Source organism: Anoplopoma fimbria, chromosome 3 (genome assembly GCF_027596085.1).
Source record: "Anoplopoma fimbria isolate UVic2021 breed Golden Eagle Sablefish chromosome 3, Afim_UVic_2022, whole genome shotgun sequence".
NCBI lineage: Eukaryota > Metazoa > Chordata > Actinopteri > Perciformes > Anoplopomatidae > Anoplopoma > Anoplopoma fimbria.
The window spans coordinates 20,750,572-20,773,242 of NC_072451.1; the positions used below are offsets into that span (position 1 = coordinate 20,750,572).

At 40.2% G+C, this 22,671-nt stretch overlaps 1 protein-coding gene across 1 annotated transcript in view; it reads left to right on the forward strand.

Moving 5' to 3' along the window:
* Nucleotides 1–21,580, forward strand: part of LOC129089220 (probable G-protein coupled receptor 158) — a 49,396-nt gene extending 27,816 nt beyond the window's left edge. The window contains exons 6-13 of the mRNA XM_054596611.1: nucleotides 6,123–6,232; nucleotides 7,652–7,890; nucleotides 12,078–12,216; nucleotides 16,273–16,378; nucleotides 17,831–17,977; nucleotides 18,124–18,367; nucleotides 18,859–19,415; nucleotides 20,603–21,580. Coding sequence (XP_054452586.1) covers nucleotides 6,123–6,232; nucleotides 7,652–7,890; nucleotides 12,078–12,216; nucleotides 16,273–16,378; nucleotides 17,831–17,977; nucleotides 18,124–18,367; nucleotides 18,859–19,415; nucleotides 20,603–21,580 — 2,520 coding nt within the window. The remainder of the gene's footprint in view (nucleotides 1–6,122; nucleotides 6,233–7,651; nucleotides 7,891–12,077; nucleotides 12,217–16,272; nucleotides 16,379–17,830; nucleotides 17,978–18,123; nucleotides 18,368–18,858; nucleotides 19,416–20,602) is intronic.
* The last annotated feature ends 1,091 nt before the right edge of the window (nucleotides 21,581–22,671 follow it).

A 22,671-nucleotide genomic window follows, 5' to 3' on the forward strand; every position in this document is an offset into this window, starting at 1 on the left:
CATTTCTACGTACTAAAAAAGACAATGCTTAAAGCTACTTTAATTAATATTTGTATATTAATAAGGGATGAAAATACTAAATGTAATAAGACAAACTAACAGAGCCAGACAAAGTTAGCGACCAGCTGGTGAACGTAGTTGAGCATTTAACAGCTAAAGAGCAGATATTTCCCTCAGGAGTTGGTGGAAACCAAAAGAGAGGCCAAATTTTGCTCTGCTTCTGCTTGATATGTAAATAAGCCACTGTTTGTTAAGACGTTCGCCATATCAGCTTGACAAGGTGATAAGATGTTGATGTTTTGTATACAGCTTGTTGCATTGCACCATACAGTGGAAACAAAATCAATTGATGCAGATTTAAAAGAATATCTAAATATTTTAGGAAATATAATCACTGCCCTTTTTTTGAGACTGAGATAAAAAGATTGATACCAGTCTCATGTCTGTGTGTTTGGTATAGAGCTGGAGCCATGACCTGGTTAGCATTGCTTAGCATATAGACTGGAAACAGGGGTAAATAGTTAGCATGGCGCTGCCTAATTACAAAAAAACACCTCTCAATACCTCTAAAGCTCACTTAAACATTGCGTCTTGTTTGCTTCATTCGTAAAAACACTGACATGTAAAAATGCTGTCTGGCACTGTACTTATTTCTTGGCAAACAACAGTCAATCAGCCCAGCACCTCTCTGTGGGTTGACAGGTAGAATCTGGCGGATTCATTTTGTATTGCTGGCACAAAGGTACTAAACATGGCAACCTCACAAACAACAATTCTCTGGAAGCTGCACAGTCACTGCACCCAATTGTTTCTAGCCCAGAAATAGCTCATAAAGCCACAAATTGCTGTTTTCTATATCTCAATTAAGTAAATTAGCTTTAAAAAGGTGTTGGTAGGCAGAATTTTAAACTTAAAGAGCTAGATGGTTCCCAGCGTTTTATATCTTTATTCTAATCACTTCCTGGTTCCAGCTACATATTTAATACACAGACATTAAACTGATATCATGTGATTCTTATCCAAGTCTTGGAAAATAAGCTACATTTTTACCAAAATGTTTATCTATTCTTTTAGAAAATAAGTAATTTTTCAGTAAAGCGCAGTATTGGTATTAAAGCTATGAATCTTGTTCAGGCTGTCCTCTCCATGTCTTTGTCTGAAACATGGAGAAAAGAAATATTTGGTAGTAATTTATTTTCAAAATGAATACATAAATTGAAACTTATTACCATATATCGACTACATTATCAGATCTTGAGCTGCAGCAGTGACTCACAGTCAGAAGCAGAGCACTAAAAAGGAGCATGTATAATTCCTGTTCTTAGGATAAAATGGACTTGAATCCCCACTTTCTCATGACCAGCATACCAATGACGGACTTTGGCACCTCAAGGTTTTGATGAGGATTGTGGCTGGAAGGAAACTGCTTTGACTCTGTGTGACACATTCTTAATTAGGAGGTGAGAGAAATGTCTATATTGCATAGCTGAACAGAGAGTGGACAGACTGAAGGCTGAAATAGGGATGTTATGACAGTTTAATTACACACTGAGCCACATTTTGGTAGAACGGGTGATACTGCTGTCAGTTTCGTATTAGATTATACAAACAAAAAAAAAAAAAAATGGAACAATAAAAGGCAAAATACAAGCTAGAATACTTAATTGTTTATGTTCGTGTGACATTAGTTCAATGAATTTTCACTGTGTGTCATCTTGAGAATCTGTTTTAATTGTAACTTCCTGAATAGATGTTGTCAGATTTTATGGTGCTGTCATTTAATCGCTTTGTCTTTGTACCATACCAATTACTCTGCGTTTCTGTTGGAGATCACATATAGTATACAGCGGGTAAAATAAGTATTGGAACACGTCACCATTTTTCTCAGTAAATATATTTCTAAAGGTGCTATTGGCATGAAATTTTCACCAGATGTCGGTAACAACCCAAGTAATCCATACATACCAAGAAAACCAAACAAATAAGTTCGGAAATTAAGTTTTGTGTAATAAAATGGAATGACACAGGGAAAAAGTATTGAACACATGAAGAAAGGGAGGTGCAAAAAGGCATGGAAAGCCAAGACACCGTTGAAATCTATCAGCAATCCTGCCCCTTGTCAGTGCAAATTAATATCAGCTGGTTCAGTCCCAACTGATGGCCTATAAAAAGGTGTCTCATTACCAAGGTGTCACACAAGAAACATCTCATGATGGGTAAAAGCAAAGAGCTCTCTCAAGACCTTCGCAACCTTATTGTTGCAAAACATACTAATGGCATTGGTTACGGAAGGATTTCTAAACTTCTGAATGTTCCGGTGAGCACTATTGGGGCTATAATCCGGAAATGGAAAGAACATCTTCACCATAAACCGGCCACGACCAGGTGCTCCTCGCAAGATTTCTGACAGAGGAGTGAAAAGAATTATCAGAAGAGCCAAGGACCACTTGTGGAGAGCTTTAGAAAGACCTGGAATTAGCAGGTACAATTGTTTCAAAGAAAACAATAAGTAATGCACTCAACCGCCGTGGCCTGTATGCACGCTCACCACGCAAGACTCCATTGCTGAAGAAAAAGCATGTTGAAGCTCGTTTAAAGTTTGTTGGACAACATTAAGACAAGCCTGTGAAATACTGGGAGAATATAGTCTGGTCAGATGAGACCAAAATTGAACTCTTTGGATGCCATAATACACACCATGTTTGGAGGTAAAATGGCACTGCACATCACCCCAAAAACACCATGGTGTGGGTCTGATTTTCAGCATACGGCACTGGTAAACTTCATATAATTGAAGGAAGGATGAATGGAAAAATGTACCGAGACATTCTTGATAAAAATCTGCTGCCATCTAGCAGGATGATGAAGATGAAACGAGGGTGGACATTTCAGCAAGACAATGATCCCAAACACACAGCCAAGGAAACTCTCAATTGGTTTCAGAGAAAGAAAATAAAGCTGCTAGAATGGCCCAGCCAATCACCTGACTTGAATCCAATAGAAAATCTATGGAAAAAACTAAAGATCAGAGTTCATAGAAGAGGCCCACGGGACCTTCAACATTTGAAGACTGTTTGTGTGTAAGAATGGGCCAAAATCACACCTGAGCAATGCATGGGACTAGTTTCTCCATACAGGAGGCATCTTGAAGCTGTCATTACCAACAAAGGCTTTTGTACCAAGTATTAAATAAATTTCAGTAAGCGTGTTCAATACTTTTTCCCTGTGTCATTCCATTTTATTACACAAAACTTAATTTCTGAACTATTTGTTTTGTTTTCTTTATATGTATGGATTACTTGGGTTGTTACCCACATCTGGTGAAAATTTCATGTCAATAGCACCTTTAGAAAGGTATTTTCTGAGAAGAATGGTGACGTGTTCCAATACTTATTTTACCCGCTATACAATTACACATGTGGCAAAACACATAACACTCAATATTATGCCCAAGTTGCTGTAGCATTAAACTGAAACGATGGAATTTTTGGGTTTGATTTCCTAGAATAGCTTCCACTAATGTTTACCAGATGTGGGTAAAAATGGCATAACCTTACAACTCAACTCAGGAACTGATACATTTAGCAGTGGATCTATTCAAGTAAACTATGCTCTATTTTAAATAACTGGCCCAAGACAAGTATTTGGAATGAAAAGGAATAATTGTTTACTAACTGCTTTTTGAGATGTTCAAAATATATTTAACCTTTATGTTGGAAAATCTAATGAAAAACACAAATTAAACTCCTTTAAAATAAGAAATACTAACCCTAATAATAACATTAGATGATAAATGAGCAGATAAATTAATTACCTGAAAACAATATGCAAAATGGAATTGGCTTGTACCAAAATATTTTTACACTGAACTTAAATCCTATCAGGTTTCTTTGGCAAAGTCCCTATAGCAAACAGTTAAAATCCTTAACTAACGTTGGACTCTAAGGCCAGGCCTTTGCTCGGGTGTGGCCGACAGACTCCTTATCCTCAACGACTCAAAAACACAAAGTCCACGAACGCGCTTTCTGACCTTGTGGCATCTGAATGGCCACTAGTTAGTCATGAGTCTTGAAACCCAGAATGTATTATGTAATTGAAATGCACTAACTGGGTTTAGTTTGGACACATGAATCATATGCAATTCAAGCAATGTTATTTTTTATAAAATTGGGAATAATTTATTCTGTCTTATTTTCTCTTTTGTATATTAACTATAGCTGCTTAATAAAAGCAGAAATATTTTTTTTTGTCCAAGAAACCGATTAATAGATGGAATAATCGGTAGAGTACTTGATTACTAAAATAAGAAATTGCTACAGCCCTAGTAGATACATTAGTTTCCCCTTTCTTTGAATGTATCTTACACACAGACTGTTGCAGACTTAGGTTTGGCTGGTTTCTAAGTTGAGTTTGCCACAGATGTTCTGCTTCTTTTCTGAGTGAAATAGGTTACAGGTTCTGTTGTTTGTTTGCTGAATTACTTTGGATAGCTGCTGTCTCTTGAATGCCAAGGCATCATAGGAGCTGGGATGAATCACTGGCTGTACTTCTCCGGGATGCATTTTTACTGCATTTGTAATGATATTCTGGCCAGATGGTTGACCAGAACCTCCAGTTGATGGATTAAGTGAAGGAATATGCCTTGGTGTTTTGACACCAAGCCAAAACAATAAACATAGCAAAAGCCGAGAAACATAGCAGAATGTACATTAGAAAAATATTGTTTAATGAAAGAGCTGATACGTTTTGTGCAGGAATGAGCAAAATATTGTCCAGGAAATGTGCAAAGACACTATATGCAATGTACAGTAATACAGATATGACAGTAAATAGGTTTGGTTTGTCTCTCAATTAGGATCCCCATACTCATTCACAGGAAATCTAGTTTTGCCAACCTGGAACTCTGGCTTTAAGTTTATATCTATTTGCTATTAATGGAAAAAGAGCTCAGCTTTTTTGTAGCTTATATTCTGTATAATATAAGCTAAAATTGCAATCTGTAAGTATAAAATACTGGCTGGTGGGTGATTGCAAAGCTGGAGGCATCATTTTTATAATTTTTTTGTCATTTTACAAAAAGAGTATAGGAGAAGTTTTCCTCCATACTGTCTTTGGTGTCAGCTACATGATTACGTTGTTCAATGCTGGCTAAGAGTACAAATTTAAAGCACATCTCCGAGCTATGCAATGTGAAAAAATTTGGTAGCTAGCATAAAGATGGCCATCATAAAGGGAATAATATGAGAAAGGATTACTGATTTGTAGTATTAAAGTAACCATTTATCAGGTTTTGTATGAATTGAAGCGGAGCACATTTAAACAGCGAGATTGGTTAAGAAAGGAGTCATGCTTTACTCACCTGGAGGATGTGTATCCGCCAGGTGAGTAAAGCAGGATTTCTTTGCTCCAGTGGAAAGGAGAGCAGAGTCACTGCACTGGATCTTCAGCTTCACTCGGGTCACTGGAGATTTGACATGTGGCGTCCCGCTGAGGTACGCACTAATAAAATGAAACGCCGCTCCAATAGAGGAGCAAATGGAAGCTCTCATCTTTACAGCTTGACATGAGACTTGTCTGGTCAGCCTCTGTCACAGCCTCATCTTTAGCAGTAATAGGTTCGAATAAAGCTCACACCAAGCTAGAAATGAAAGGCTGACATTTTATGAGCCAGCGGCAAATTATGTTTTATTTCAAATCGCACACAGACTAATGATAGCCGTACATGTGCACGCTCAGAAGCATGAGAGTCTACTACGCAGTGTTAATGCAAATTAACCTGCAAATACTCAGATGCAGTCGCTTGTTAAATACCATCGATTAGATAAGAACTATAACCCTTCAAACTTTCATATCTAGTTTATTCAGGAAGCTGACATATGAACAACGTACAGTTAAGAGATGCCAGCAAGAGCTCTGGAGGCGGAGGATTTCTGCAAGTCCAAATCTGCCTCCAGCTCTGGTTCTCACATGCTGGAGACCCATTTTCATCCCTGATTCCTCCAGTGTGAACATGAGAGGAGTGTGACAGACGTGGGAAAAATAAATATATATTTTTATATATAAAAACATATATTTAATCTGTGTCTATCAGTGTGAACACTAACTGTTGTACCACTCTGCAGGTGATGATCATGTACTTCCATCCCAGTGTGTTTCGCTGTATCCTCCTGAGGTGGGTTCGCCTCCTGGGTTTCGCTGTTATGTACGGCACCGTCATCCTCAAGCTGTACAGGTACTGTACACTAAAATTATTGTTATCAGAAGAGTGATCATATGAGATATGACATTTCCTGTATGTGAAAAAAACTTCCCCCACCTCTTCTCTTCTACATCTCCTCTCTCTTCTCTTCCTATTTCCTTTCCCTTCCTCCTCTCCTCATCTCATTCAGTCTCTGCTCCTCCTTATCTTCCTATCTTCTTATCTCCTCTCCTTTCTGTCTGTCTCCTTCACTTCTCATCTTTAGTCTTCCTATCCTCTCCTTATGTCATTCTATCGCCTCTTTTTCCTCGAATAACCTCATATTCTCCCCCCTCCTCTCTTCCTGTCTCCTCACCTTTTTTCCTAACTCCTTTTACCCCTCCTCTCCTGCCCTCCCATCTCCAAGTCTCCTCCCCCCTCTTCTTCTGTCCTCCCACACACCCTCTCTCCTCTCCAGATATTAACTTGACCTATGAGTCGGCTGTAGTGTTTCAATAATTCAGCTCACTCTCAGTCTGCACTCACACACATGCATGCTGTCAATAAGCACATTTGTTAGGTAAGGTCTATCTGCAATATGCCTATTGAAGTATCTATTGAGACACGCACTTTCTTCCTGCTCTCCAGCTCTGAGCAAGTGTTGCAGAGATGGTAGAAGGGGGTCAAAGGCCGCCCGAAGTGTTCCCTTGGCCAAATTACCATTTAGATTTTTTCCCGAGCTCGCTGGGTGTGAAGTGTGCCCTGAGGCCAAGCTCTTACAGCCCGGTCTCACCGAATATATATCAGTGATAAGATAGATTTGTCACAGTCTCGTTGGGAGAGAGCAGATGAGCACAGCGTAGAGAAGATAGTAAACAGAGAAGTGACTGTTTGACTAGACGGGGATATTTATATAACTAAGTCTTTGTCCACATATAGCTCTCCTTACCCAGCATCAAATCACTTTAAAACTATTCTGGCTGATGTGTTGCATTTTTAATTCCCTTTACAGAGGGCAGGATTGTCTCGTGTGCATGCAGTGAAGATACTGTGCAGCTTACAAATAAACCGCCTCTGCAGTCTAATATGTTAGCTCAAAGCGCATTAGTTGGACTATGTTTAAGCTGAAAAGTAAAAAAAAAAAATGACACCCATAAGAAACTTCTAATTTGTTAAATTACCTAATTCTACTCTCAGACATATTCCTTGGTTTATTTCTCCTGCTAGCGCAAGAGGTATTACAACATGATTTAAACAAACGTTAATGAAATGAGATAACAGCGCCCTTTTCTCCTTGATCCTTTTAATTCAAGTGGGCATGTTAGCAAGAACAACAGCCGGGGGTGTGAGTTGTCAATCGCATGGAGAGACTCTGTGACTCACCTACACTGCTCGTCATGATTTCACCAAGCAGTCTCAAGTATTCAGGCTAATGTTGTCCTCTTCCTCCTCTTCCTCCTCACTCTCTCTCAGGGTGTTAAAGGTGTTTCTGTCCCGCACGGCCCAGAGGACGCCTTACATGACCAGCTGGCGGGTCCTGCGTCTGCTGGTGGTGATCCTGCTGGTGGTGCTGTGGTTCCTGGTGGCCTGGACCTCCTCCGTGTGCCAGAACCCCGAGCTGAGTCAGGCCCTGATCGCTGCAGGCCTCACCCCAGAGGGGCTGCAGTTCAGCATGTGTCTGCTGGATCGATGGGACTACATGATGGCTGTCGGTGAGTGTGTGTGTTTTCTGTATTTCTTTACTTACATGAACCCAATGTGTAGTGATGTCTTTGCAGAACAAGAAACGAGTGAGGAAATTTTGCTCCTACTCTTCCGCAACTTAACTGTAAGGAGCTTTTGGGCTTATAGCTTTGGGGTGGGCTGCTTGGGCAATGCTAAAGAAGCATTACCCAATGCTTCTTTAGGGGGACTGTATGAAGTCGTTAAACTGCATCTTGCAATTTCCAGCGAGTCTTGAACAATGCATTCATTGTAATTCTGTCGGATGTTACAAATCACATCCGACAGAAATAAACAAGTAAGGGATGGGGAATCGTATAAATGTGATAAACTTCTCTGCTTTGGCAGATTTCTTGTTGGAGATAAAAAAAAAAGAGCCACTTATTTAAGTAAGGTATAAAATGCTCCCAAACATGCCGCCTGCTTGCCTGAAGACATGATTATGCTGTAATAGGCCTGTTTTTTTCAGCGCCCTGCCCTCGAAGTAGCATTTTGAAAAAACTCTGCTCTGGACTTGGATGTAGTTGTGAATTGTGATGATAGCGTCCATTGCTTGATTCCCCTTTCCCTGAAGAGTTTGCTCACAAACAGTTTAATGGATGATGCTGTATATTAAATTAACAATGGGATGCTCTGTTAAAAGATATGGAGTGCCCCTCTTAGTGTCTTGGGCTGCCACCATTAAAGCAGAACACCTCCAGAGGGCAGGAGGTGCCACCAATTACTTATATTATTTTTACAGCCCGTCACCACAAGCATGTCTCTAAGGACTTTCCGGAGGACAATCCTATCTAGTTTTATAGAAAATGATCTATCACAGAATGAAATGGTATATTATGTTACGGGATATCATAAGATATATGAAAAAAATTCAAGCACAATAACTAGTCACACCAATCTATAGGCTTTATTATCTAAACTGAAGTGAATGTGTATCTGTTATACTGTAGCTGCTGCAACTTAACCTTGACTTGTCATACTCTTTTCTGCTCTCTTATATATTTCATCCTAGCCTTTCATATTGTGCTCACACCACTTCGATTTTCCCTTTCTTTTGTTTGCCATTAATCCATAAATCATGATTTACATACCTGCCTATCCAAGCCGCATATAAAAAGTCCAAAGTGACTGTACAAAAATGATTTTGTGAATCTTATGTCTGTCTTAGAAGAAGAACACAGGCTTAGTAACATTTGCTTTGGATGCTTTACCTAACTTTGAAATAAATTGCAACACCCTCCCCCGCAAAATCTCGATTTGTCCCTGATTTCAAGCTGAGAATGAAATAAATTGCTCATAGGAGTGGAATCAGCAATTGCCAAAATTATAAAAAACATAACAAATGGTGCATTGTGTTTACTGAGGTCTCTACTTTTGAGCTAAGAGCTAATGAACAGTTATCATCATTGTCACTGAATAAATTAGTGGGGGGTGTGTTGTTCAAATGTTCAAATTCCTACTGACTATAAAGATATACGTCTATTGTTGTTTTTCATGGTTCTACCAGCCACTACTAGTTTAATGTGAATTGGAAAATAAAGCCATGATACAGATAAAAAAATGTATGTCCTCTGCATATGGTAAAAGGGTAAGCTATGGTCCATGGCACACACAAAATGCTTTTTTGGACTATTTTATAAACAGTTTATTTTCATGCAACTATTCAAAAAAAAAAAAAAAGAATCACAGAAAATTGCACAAGAAAAGCATGAAATAAATGACAAATATAGGGTGAGAAAAACAACACAATTAAGAAACTAATAATTTTTGTACAGTCCCTAAAATGACCAGAATCTATAACACTGTCAAGCTAACAAGCATTAAGAGTGATTGCATCGGTGAGAAGTTTCAGGTTCCTTCCCTTATGTATCCGGTGAGTACCCAGAGGGCCTTGTGTGTGCGTAACAGTTGCTTCCTAATGACAGTCTCTTGAAGCTAGAGGCAGTGATGGGCACCTCACTGAAGCCGGTCTGACAGCAGGGGAGGCTAATCCTGTTTGGAGAGAGACGAAGGGATGGATCCCTGAGAGAAGCTTGGTCTGCCTCTGAAAACTGATAGACAGGCAGACACAGAGAGAGAGAGAGAGAGAGAGAGAGAGAGAGAGAGACGGATAGTGGCAGGAAATAAGAAGAGTGGAGTCTGTGAAGTATGAAGCTTGGAGGGATGTGGTGAAACGATGCAGAGAGTTTTCCACCAGCTGGGGGGGGGAGTACTTGAGAGGAAGAAGAAGAGGGAGCTGGTGAAGGGACACTCGGGAGACACGACCGAGTAACGCAGTGTCTTTAGGAGATAGTGACAGTGTGTTCCTGCTGTGACAGCTTTCCACAAATGCAGCACTTTAAATGGAATGAAACACATAGCGCACAACAATCCCTACGTTTGGGTCAGTGTATATTTGTGTGTGCGCTTGTGTGTGTGTGTGTGTGTTCAAGACTAGATATGAAATGAGGGATCCCCGCTGTTCGCTGTGACAGCCAGTAAGAACACACTGGTGAGCTGAGGCTACACTGGAGGACAGGAGCAAAGCTGCTTTGGAGGATTTAAACAATGCATGCGATGCTTGTGAAAATTAATCTAATTCCTTTTTTTTTGGTGAGTTTTCACTTGTTTTGTTATAATGCTGACAAGGAAACACGCGTTTGTCTGGGAATGAATAAATCATCCTATTTTGTCTTGAAATGCTGCGCCAAATGGGGCTGAAGCGAAACAGTATTGGGAATGCCAACAATAAGCAATTCATTTCAATCAGAAATGAATCAGCATTAGTCGGAATTGTTATCCCTTTCTTCTTGCAGTGCACCCTGATTCAGAAGCCAAGTACCAAGTAATTAGCGTTGATTTATAGACTAGGCCTATTCATGAATATTAATGGGCTGTAATCACTGTAAGGACTTTAAGGACTCATATGCTAAGACAGTATTGATATAATTTCTGGTTCTCACTTACTTTGGGATGTGATAATGGGAAGTCATTTTTTTAATTAGAAAATATGTTTTCTTAAAGCAAGAATCATCTTTTTGTTCTAAACCAGAGATCAGCAAATATCAGCGCTTTTAGAGTGCTTTAAGAAATATTTTCATACCTCCAAAATGCAGCCACTCTAAATCTGTGCACATAACATTTCCAGTATATTTTGAATAGAGTTGATAATGCTAAAGACAGCTGACTTTCATACATCAAATACATCTTTCCTGTAAAATTGCATTCGGGCTGTGTGACCTTGTAGAGATCAGACAATAGCAGGAAGGCGTAAACACATTGTCATGGAAGCAGCTGCCTCACTTGGGGGAAACACTGCTAAAGCACAAGGAACTCTTGCTAAATTAGGAACTGCTAAATTTGGAGCTACATTATTGCCTTGAAGGCATTATCTAGGATAAACTTTTTTCAACATCTTTGTTTCATTCAGTGTGTGATGAATAACAATATTGCTGTGTACTATCGCAGTGACTCTGCATCCTACACTTCAGAGCAACAGTGCTGCTATCATTTAACATGCAAACAAAAACAGAAACTAAATCAAGGCTCAAAGAAATTATTCAACATTTTGAGATTTGGGGGAATTTGGTGCCGGGAGGTGATTAATGCTAGAAACTGGGGGAAACAACTAGCCTGGCTCTGTCAGATAAAGCAAAATCTGCCTACCAGCTCCTCTAAAGCCGACTATTTAACTTGTGTTTCATTTGTTTAATCAATACACAAAGTTAATAATTAAAATTATAAAAAATGATATTTAAGGGGAAGTTTAGGAGTGTTTTTGTCAGAGTCTGGTACATCATGCCTGTACAGACCACTGCAGTACACAAAACCGGTAATTTTTTGTTAACTGGGCAGATGGATTAACCATCCTAAAACCACTAATTTAAATTTTGACACGTTTGTGTATGGACTAAACAAATGAGGGTGTTTCCACAAAAAGTTGAATTATTACTGTAAAGCTTTTATTGAGTTTGGCACTTTGAAAAGAGACAAAAGTTTCCAATCTTAAGGGAGGCATTTTTGTTTAAAAATACTTTTTGGATTATATAGGCTTGTCCCATTCTGCAGGGTATACAAAGATTTAATTAAAGACACTAAATCAAATTAGAACAATAATGCAATTAAAGACAATAAAGACTAAATCAATCCTCTAACCCTCCTCATGACCTTTTTGTTGTTTGTTTTTTTTATGTCCCAGCGGAGTTCCTGTTCCTGCTGTGGGGGGTGTACCTTTGCTACGCAGTCCGCACCGTTCCCTCGGCTTTCCACGAGCCACGTTACATGGCTGTGGCCATCTACAATGAGCTCCTCATATCAGCCATCTTCCACATCATCAGGTGGGTGAGGGAAACGGGGTGGAAAAGGAACGAGTGGGTGTGAAGAACAGTACACTTGGCCAGAAGTGAATGGCAATAATTATGTCTTCACAGAAAATTAAAAAGGGAAGAACAATTCTCTTACTTTTCTTGATGAACATCTCTGCGAAAGTAATGAGGAAATAGCGTGAACAATGACACGGGGCTTAGACGACTTTACCCCTTCTTGCGGCTGTTGTTTAATCATAATCGTAGAGATATTTGGGTGTTAGAGCGGGGCATTACAAGTCCTGAACATGTCAGATGAAAGGCAGAGAGCTCACCCACCCCCTTCATCAGGGAAATGAACAGTGTCAGCAGAGCAAGTTGAAAGGAGGCGAATAAAAAATGTCTGGCCCAGGGAGAGACACAGCATTTACATCTTCTGTGCCAGAGCCCAAAATAAACCCTGTGCGTCCCTTAGCAGCTAAAGCCCTAGATATTTAGCTCAGTAGTAGTGGTGGAGACCAAAACAGAGAAAAAAGGAGAGAGAATATTGGACTTGGATTCATCAGGTGGACAAAAACACGACTCCAAATGAATGCTTTTGTTGCTCCATGTCTGCTAGAAGTGTAATAAAGTAACTGGTGGCTAACACATTAGCCAGCACAACTTTGATAAATTATAATATGTTTTGTTTCCAGCTTGTTTAGCCCCCATGTGGCATAAATTGAGCATCTGTTGCCAATGTTTTCTTTTAGTTCCCTCTGTGTCATTTCTCACACAAACCAATGCAGCAAAAGATTAGGCTACAAAGTATTACAAGTCAAGTTAGTCTCAAGCCTAAGCTAGACGTCTCAACATTTTCTGCTTTGGATGCACATATAAATCACGCATTTGAAGACAAATTGTGTCGAATGCTTTGAGAGCATACTGGAGGCTGGTTTGATGAATGTTATTTCCCTACCTTCAGGCAGCCTTTTCATGTTTGTGTTGCATGAAAAGCAGCTTGCAGAGACCTGAAACTTGAATGCTATGCATAAAACATGTTTTCAATTCACAATGTTGTTGAGTAGTGACATAGTTGAAGGTAGGGACTGCTTCTTTTGTTATTATGAAATTCGTGTGGAAGGTTCGTAAAAAATGCCTTCCCCAACCCATAAATTATATGAAAAATCCAAATAAACTGTTTATAAGAAGTGGACGTAGTCATCGTGACATCACCCACTGGTTTGCCGTTTTGAAGCCTTGAGTTCTGCATTTTGGCTGTTACCATCTTAGCTTCAAGCAGAAGTGCCACTCGAGGGTGAATTTAAGTAAAACTGAACGCTGAATAAGACATTTTAGACGAACACAAATGTTACAATTAATACCCTGTGAAAGGGTTGAGTTTCTAAGACGAAATCACGGCCAACTCCCACACTGGAGAACGTTGTGGTAGTGACATCATACTTCATTCATTCATTCATTCATTATCCGTAACCGCTTATCCTGTTAAGGGTCACGGGGGGGCTGGAGCCAATATCAGCTGTCATTGAGCGAAGGCAGGGTACACTCTGGACAGGTCGCCAGTCTATCGCAGGGCTGACATATAGAGATAGACAACCACTCACGCTCACATCCACACCTACGGGCAATTTCAGAGTCATCAATTAACCTAAGATGCATGTCTTTGGACTGTGGGAGGAAGCCGGAGAACCCGGAGAGAACCCACGCTGACACGGGGAGAACATGCAAACTCCAAACAGAAGGCCGTCCAGCCCAGGAATTGAACCCGGGCCCCCTTTGCTGTGAGGCGACAGTGCTATCCACCACACCTACGTGCAGCCCACTGTACTGAAGACTTGAAAATAGCAATTGAGACCATAAACTATTTTTTACAATGTTTACTGAGGTAATAAATCAAGAGAGAAGTAGGTCAATTTCTCATAGACTTCTATATAATCCAACGTTTTAGTACAACCAGAGGAGTTCCCCCCTGATGGCTATTAAAGAGAATGCATGTTTAAGGCATTTCCGCAATGGCTTCACTTTTCAGAGCCGCAGGTTGATCCTGATCCTGACTCACCTACAACTATGTGTTCCTGTCTGCCTCTTAGGAGCTTATTTACAGACAAGCTGTTTTTTATGTGCCTATGTCTGAATATTGGTTTTGACTATCTGAGTGGATAAAAAACAGAACTGTTCAAAGAATGGTGGGGTAGCAGTACCTACAATTTTACAAGACTCCTAAAGCAAGAAATACTTTGTCAATCCTCTTGCAGTGGGAATAAAACCGGAGAGTGTTTTTTCATATTCCGTCTGCAGGAGCCTGGGGCAAAAAATTCCATTTGTCACACTTTCTCCGATAACACTGTTGGTGATTGAATATTCCTTTCATTTATGCAGCACCCTATTGTGCTCAGTTGGACAAAAAGGAAAAGATCACATCCTTTTATCTGTTGAGAAACTGAAAAGTCCGATGGGTACACCTTCATCAGTGGTGTGAAACTGTTATAAATCAAGCTGTTCCGCATGCTGGGGAATAGAACGAACGTGTTTTGGTTTTTTTCCTGCCGCTGCATCCCAGAGATAAGGCTGGACTTGTGCGGGATGTGCGTGTGTGCGCGGTGGGGTAAAGTTGATGAAAGCACACAAACACACAATGCTCTAGTGTGAATTATGAATGTGAATGGGATTGTTGAGCATGATGACAAAGGACAAACAACCTCTGAGCCACCTTGGTGGATCTCTGATAAACTATGAGGAAACAACTCTGTCTCACGCTCACGCACTCGCACACACACACACACACACACGTACACACACACACACAATGAAGCACAGAGGAATCTTTTGACAGACTTTGGACAAAATACACATATAACTCAGCTTGATACTGCCTAATAATTGTATTGATGTAACTGTCTTGGTGTCTGGAATATTGTTAGAGCCTATTTAAGCTTTTGTGTTCTTTTAATATTCTCCAGCAAAAATTGGAGCGATAAGCTGTACTGAATACAATACAAACTATGACTCAAAACTGCCACAATAATGGAAATGATGTCATGTTTAAAAGAAGCAACCACAAGATACCAACGTTGCTGCTGTGAGCTTTAACATGTACATGCACATGTCTGGATTAAGTCAGTACGGACAGAAATGGGACACAATTCCTTTGTACAAAATTACTGGATTTGGTGTTTTGCTGATGATTGCATAAAACAAATGTCTATGTTCAGCTCTATAACTTTGTTTATGTGTAGCACTTTTTAAAAACAATCTGAGAAATTGCTTCTGTATACAGTATGAAAATAAAAGATAACAGCAAGAAAACATTTTTTAATGAGATAATAAATGAGGTGAAACAGCGAACGGATGATTAATGACGATTGGAAGAATGTCATCGATTTAAAAAAAAACAAAAAAAAAACGTGTTATAATAGGAGGCGCATACTTTATCCTCTACCAGAGAATTTCAATCAGACTGATAAGGGGTAAACAAATTAAAAATATAAGCAGCCATGCCAAGCTTTAAAATACCAGCAGTCAATCAATTTTAAAGTCATCAGTCAGCCAGTGAAAAGCAGCAGGGGTCTACAAAATAACATCAGTACGGATCTATATAAAGTCTGTGTTTGGGTGGAAGCCATTATCTGGGATGCTACTTGCAGAGATGCACAAAGGTGGGTTAGGTTACTATCCTTACCATATTTTCTCTGTGCACAGTCCAGGTAGCAGTCCAGGTCATGCATACCATTACACAGCCAGAGACCAGATGTTTGTAGCCTAGGCAGAAGACAAGAGCCAAATATGAGAAATATTTGCAGGTTTTATGAAGTTATTATACATTTGAAGCACAGGCAACCAAGATAGTATAATTTCATATAATTTTCCTATGTATCTTCCATTTTGCTGTTATGTCTATGTACAGTTTTTGAAGTGGCGATTCCCTCTGGGTTGTAGCAACCTTCATTTTGTTCTCAAGAATCACTAAAGGCTGCTTTTAATGTCTGTGTTTGTATGTGTCTGAACATATTTCACCAAGTACTCCATCTCTGGCTTTGATAAAGTGCTGGTGAATGAACAGAATTTCTCCTGTTGATGATTTATCTGCAGGTTCAATCTGGTGCCGGGACTTCACCCTGACTGGATGCTCATGTTGTTCTTTGCTCACACTCATCTGACTGTGACTGTGACTCTCGGCCTGCTGCTCGTTCCCAAGGTAACACCCCATGAACCATGTCGGGTATTAGTTTTCTGGGTTGTGGGTCATCTTTCTTTCTTTCTTTCTTTCTTTCTTTCTTTCTTTCTTTCTTTCTTTCTTTCTTTCTTTCTTTCTTTCTTTCTTTCATCATGTAGAAGTGTTAAGAACTACTCTAACAATTGATTGTTAACAACTGATTTAATTTAGGCAAACAAACATCTATTCTATGCTGTATATATTTGTACTTTTCTTTCTTACAAGACCGCTTTTTGGCAAATGCAATTGTCATGGACGTTACATTGAGTGCAGAGATTTCCATAATGGCTGCTGCTGATCTGTAGCTTGTGTATACAATACCCAATTAATCATCTTAAGTTCATTTGATATAAGCGATCTAGAACACACACAAACACACAGACGCAAACAGGCACATTTGCTGCCATTAAACTCATTCAAATTGCATTAGTAGTTACTGTAATTTAGCTAAGCACTCCCGCGGGTGTCTTTATGTGCAATCTCTCAAGTCTGATGGAAACATTTAATTCTCCTGCTGTGTAAGAAATGCAATACACCTTCAGCACCCTCTGTTCCTTCATTGTTTCTTAATTAGGCACCTCAGAAGCGTAAGTCAGTTGAGTACACAGGGATAATTAAGCACAATGGGAGGATATTATTCTTACTGAGCATCTGTTCCGGAATCTTGGCTAAATATTTTGTTTCTCTGTGTTCCCAGATTTGTTATTTAAGCAAGATCATTACAGATCATTCTCTTTTCTCAATTGAGTGTGTTATTTTAATCAAGGGGGAGATGAGTGCCAGTGAAACCTGAGCTGCATAAATTTGAATTTGTTTTACACAATTTGCATAGCTGCATTGGATTAAATAATAAAAAGACATTTCTAGGTAAATAGAGTAACTAATATCTGAAAGTATTATTTCAGCTTTTAACTCTAATTTAAAATCCTTTAAAAGGAAAAATAGAAAAAAATAAACCTGTTGATATTGCTGTGTTTGACCTTGTTTTCTCCCTTAGTCAACAGACGGAGATCAACTTGCATTAAGAAAACTTAAAATTCGAGTTAAACATGTATTTAGTTAGTGGTTATTATTGAATGCAGTAATCAAGAACACATTAAATACACAATCTAGAAAAACACAAATCTCATATAGTGTTAATTTTCCTGTATTCTGCAGTTCATATTTTTGGGACCTCATTTCTTTAAGTTTATGAAGGTAACTTTTTCATTAGATAATATCAGTAAATATTTGGCTGCAGGGAAATGTTTTTCACCTCCAATGACCACTTTAACCAACATATTTATTCTGTCATACAATAAATCTAATTAGAGGCATCCTATAGGCCGGAGTTATATTGTCAGAGAAACTACATTTCCAATTTTACATCTTTTTCTCACCCTTCCAGCAGACTCAGTGATGCCATTCTTAAACTTTGCTTTCCATCCGTCTTAGTTTCTGTCCAAAGGGACACAGGCCAGGGATGATATTGCCACCGAGGCCTATGAGGAGGAGCTGGACATGGGAAGGTCTGGCTCTTACCTCAACAACAGCATTAACTCGGCCTGGAGTGAGCACAGCTTGGACCCAGAGGATATACGGGTATAGTAATATTTAGAATCATAGCAAGTTGATTCTTAATCTGTGTTAACCACAACTGGAAGTTGGTCATGAAGATACAAATCAAACACTAGCAATGCTATTATTCAAAAGAGGCCCAACATTTACATTCTCACTCCTGTTTTCAGGATGAGTTGAAGAAGCTGTATGCCCAGCTGGAAGTCTACAAATGTAAGAAGATGCTCGCCAACAACCCTCACCTCCAAAAGAAACGCAACTCAAAGAAAGGTCTGGGACGCTCCCTGATGAAACGCATAACAGAGATCCCAGAGACCATGCACATACACCGGCAGTGCAGTCGTGAGGATGGCAGCGAGCACGGCAGCAACCGCAGCACCTTGAGGAGAAACCCATTTGAACCGAGTCATCACGGTGAGATCATGGCTCCACCTGTTCTATCTGGACCCTGAAACTGAAGCAGCTGATGTTATCTTTTACATCTGTGACATTTTACTGTGACATGTCAAAATTATCTCTGTGAAAATGGCCTTTTAGTATGTAAACAGCATGGTAAACATACCGTTGTTTAGCATGTTAGCACACTAACACTTGCTTATTCACAGGTATTTGTCCGCAAACCAAAATAGAGAAATGAACAAAATATTGTAAAACTTGACTGCAGAAAATTCAATGGCAATCCATCCATTAGTTGTTGAGATATTTCAGTCTGGACCAAAGTGGCAGAATGACTGACTGATGGCCAGACATCACCATTCCTAGAAACACACAGCGTTATCATGAATCCTACTGCTTTTCATGACAAGACACGCCCTGCATGTCCTGCTAACAAACTTTACAACCATAGTCATATCAATAAATGTATCCCACTTTGATGCCTTTTTATTGTTTTAATCTTTCCTCAGGCAAACCTCGGGATGACTCCCTGAAGAACAAAGTCATGGGCTTGAAGAAGTCCCTCAGCTATGACCATGTTTGTGACCAGGATGAAGAAACTGCAAGCCAAACCGGCTCGACTGCAGGAGACAATATGACTCCTGTTGGAGGTGGCGGCGAGGGATCTCTTCTGGGTTCTCTGATTGGCCGGAAACATACCAAGAAGCAGCTGGAACCATCTGCGACCCCACCGAGACTGGAACCAGCTGAGTCCACCGAGTCTGTTCCACTGTTCTGGAAATCAGCCAGCGCTCACAACCTGACGCACGAGAAGAAACCCATCCAGCTGCGGACCTCCATCATGCAGAAGTCTCTGAGTGTGATCGCGAGCGCCAAGGAGAAGATGCCGGGGCTGACCAACAAGACACAAAGCGTGGAGGACACCAGTAAGAAGGGTCTGAAGGGACAGGAGGAGAGGACGCTGTCTGAGGTGGATGAGACGCCTGAGCATTACCCCAAGATGATCATCAGTCAGTCGGTGGAGTACTCCAAGACACCCTTGAAGATGGGCATCATGAAACAACAGGTACTGTTGACATTTACATTCCAAATCCTAATTTAATCGATGCATTACCATGTTATCAAGCTCTGGTGATGAAATGTTTACTTAAGCAATCAATTAGTCCAGCTACAGAAAATTGGGTTATGGTAAGGTTTAACATTCTAATTTATCACCAGGCCTTGGCATGTAGTTGACATATCAGGTAAGGGATTGGACATTATTTTACCAGGATTAAACCACCCAGATTGAAAAAGTAATTTGTGAAAAACATTCTGTTTTACCAGCTCCTCAAATGTGAGGTTTTGTTGTTTTTTATTGTTTTGAATATAATACCTTTTTATCAAAATTATATTCTTGACCATGGAAATACTAGTTCTTAACTCTAAATCTTTTCTTAACCTTCAATTACTAGCTTTTTCCTGAAATTTAAATCCCATTTCAGAGAATGGATACCCTCATTAAGACCAAGCTGTAAACACAACATTCATATGCAATCACACTTTTAGTTCATACAGCAAAGCCATTTTTTTTTGTTAACAGATTTACACACAGCAGACAGAGAACAGTATTAGCATTCATTGGGTTAAGTCCAATTCTCACTCTCCTTTAAGCTCTGTTTTGGTGACCACAAATGTCTGGGGCAAATATATGGCCTTTTAGCTGATAAATGCTCCACTATGTTCACCAGCTAGGTGCTGACTTTGTCTGCCATATAATGCTTTGGAGGTGATATACAGTCAGTTCACCAGACTTCCTTTATTGAAAACAGCTGCCTGAGGCTGGTGGGAACAGCACTGATGAGAGACACTGAACTAAAGAGTTGGGTGGTATATATCTGGGAGTTTGTTCGACCCATTTCACATTCACATAGTCATTTGATCCTTTGTCAATATGAAAATATTGATTAAAGCCGCATTAAGTTATAGAACGTCAGCATTTATCACAAACTGTTAAACATCGAAACATCTCTGCTGGTGCACCTTGAAGGGAGGATCTTGAGACTGCAAAATAAAATAGGTGAAACATCAAAATCCCCATCAAATGTAAATACTTGTCTCCATGGCTTTTGCCCAATGGTCAGGCCAAACAAGCAATTTGAAGACATTAGCTTGAGGTTCTGGACATTTTTCAGACATTTTAACTCTCTAATATTATTATTAGAGCATACAGTTGTCTAACTGGGTGGATATTTTATTGTTTGACTTTGACAGGTTAGTGGCAGCCAGCCATCCATTTGCTCCGAGACGGGTAGGAACCTCTACGATGTGTCCGAGGTTTGTCCCTGGGAGCTGGAAGAACCTCAGACTCCCACTGAAGCAAAGACCCAGAAACATGTTTCCATTGCTCCTGGAGAAACCACCACAGGCCGGAGAGGCAGCAGCAGCAGCTCTGGAATCAGCAAAGGTAGCCGGTCCCAGCAGAGGCAGAAAGCCGGGCAGTCCCCTTCCAACAGACGCCACTCCAAAGATAAAGGAGGAGAAAGGGAGGAAGGCAGGGAAACACGGAAATCTCGACCGCCCAGGTCACCTCTCCCTCTGAAGCCAGACGTCTGTCCCTGGGAGTTCAACGAGCAGCCCATGCTGGGAGGAGATTCAGATTCCATCTCCCCAGACAGGATCAGGCGTAAGAAAAGTGTCACGCCCACTGATGGGAAACCCAAGGGGCTCCACTCAGACCACTCAAAGTCAACGGGGAGCCTTTTGCAGCCTCCCTCCCTGATGTTAGAGATCTGCCCGTGGGATTACAACAGCCCACCTTCACCTAAGCAGGAGAAGTCCTGCAACAGCCCCACCATACACAAGAAGAAACGGAAAGGCTCCTGCTCGTCCAACCACAAAGCCGAGAAGGAGAAGGCGAGGGAGAAGAGCAGAGAAAGGCGCAGCTCCTCCAGCAAGCCGGCGTCGGAGAGGAGGCGCGTTAGCCAGTCGTCAGAGTGCGGCGGACCGGTTTCTGAGCGGCGGAGAAGCTCGACCAGAGACCCAGAGGCGATGGAGATCAGGAGGGCGGAGGTTTTCTCCCAGGAGAACGAGCCTTCACACACCAGCTTTGCTCAGACTAAAACATCCACAGAGAAGAAGAAAGAGAGCTCCTTGAGTACTAGTTACAAACCGGCAGACACCAGCGGGGCACAGGTGGCTGATGTTTGCCCCTGGGACTTTCCGGAGCAAGACTCTGGGAAGAGGGCATGATGACTGCTGTGATGATTGTATTTTTTTTGTATGCACAGACTGACAGCACAGAGGACAGAGCTACTGAACAACAAAGATGTTACATTGCATTCGACAAAAACCTTTTTCTCTCGAGTGAAAAAGGAGAAGAACATTTATTCCGCTGTCCATTAATGCAATTCAAACATAACTATTTGCTAAATAGCAAACATCTCGTTGTTACATTGCAGTGAATGCAACTTTGAAGTCACTTTAGAGTATTTTTTAGTCTACACTTTTGCTTGCACAGTCGTCAATCTTACATTGTATGTATGTTTTACCACATTGAGTACATCAAGGTAAATTGAAAATGAATCATACTGTATTTTACCAGCAGTTCAGACAATCATTTGTCACAAACATAGTTAATGCCTCGCCTAATGAGCTTATTGATTTCCCTTGATACGCTGATGAACTTCTACGTTACGCAGTAAGCCAGTGGAGACTTGATGCTGATGATGCTGATGATGAAAACAAGCAGGCGGCAGTGAAAAACACCTAAGGGAAAAATAGGATAAGAGCTCTGAGAAGCAGGACCAAAGCCCCAGACACAGTTATCATGCCTTAGCTTTAGGCCAAATATATAATTCATGGCACGAAAATGATCTGTTTGATTAGTGAAACATGGGAATAACAAAAGATTGTAGTACAGCTTGATTTCAAAATGGGGAAAACTGTATGTTTCAGTAAAAGTATACGCAATATACAGTTGATATTTTTCTAGAAAAGCCATTGCATGTGGCAAATTATCAAGCATCCAATTACTAAATGTTGATTGGTTAACTTGTGAAAGGGCAGCTTTTGATGTTGTTGCTTATGGTATGCGTTTCCTTACATACCACACAAGGCTTTTGAAAAGATGTGCATTGCTATCAATAATGTACATACATACATACTTCAAATGGCTTGCAGTTACAGTTGTGCAGTACTAAAATATCCATGAGGCTCTCTCTTCTGTTGGTATTTATTTACAGTTTACTGGCTATTCATGCCCTGGATGTCCTCCTTCTTAAAAGAGGCTGTAGTATTTCTACATGTCTAAAATATTGCAATGAAGTCTTTTAGGGACCAAA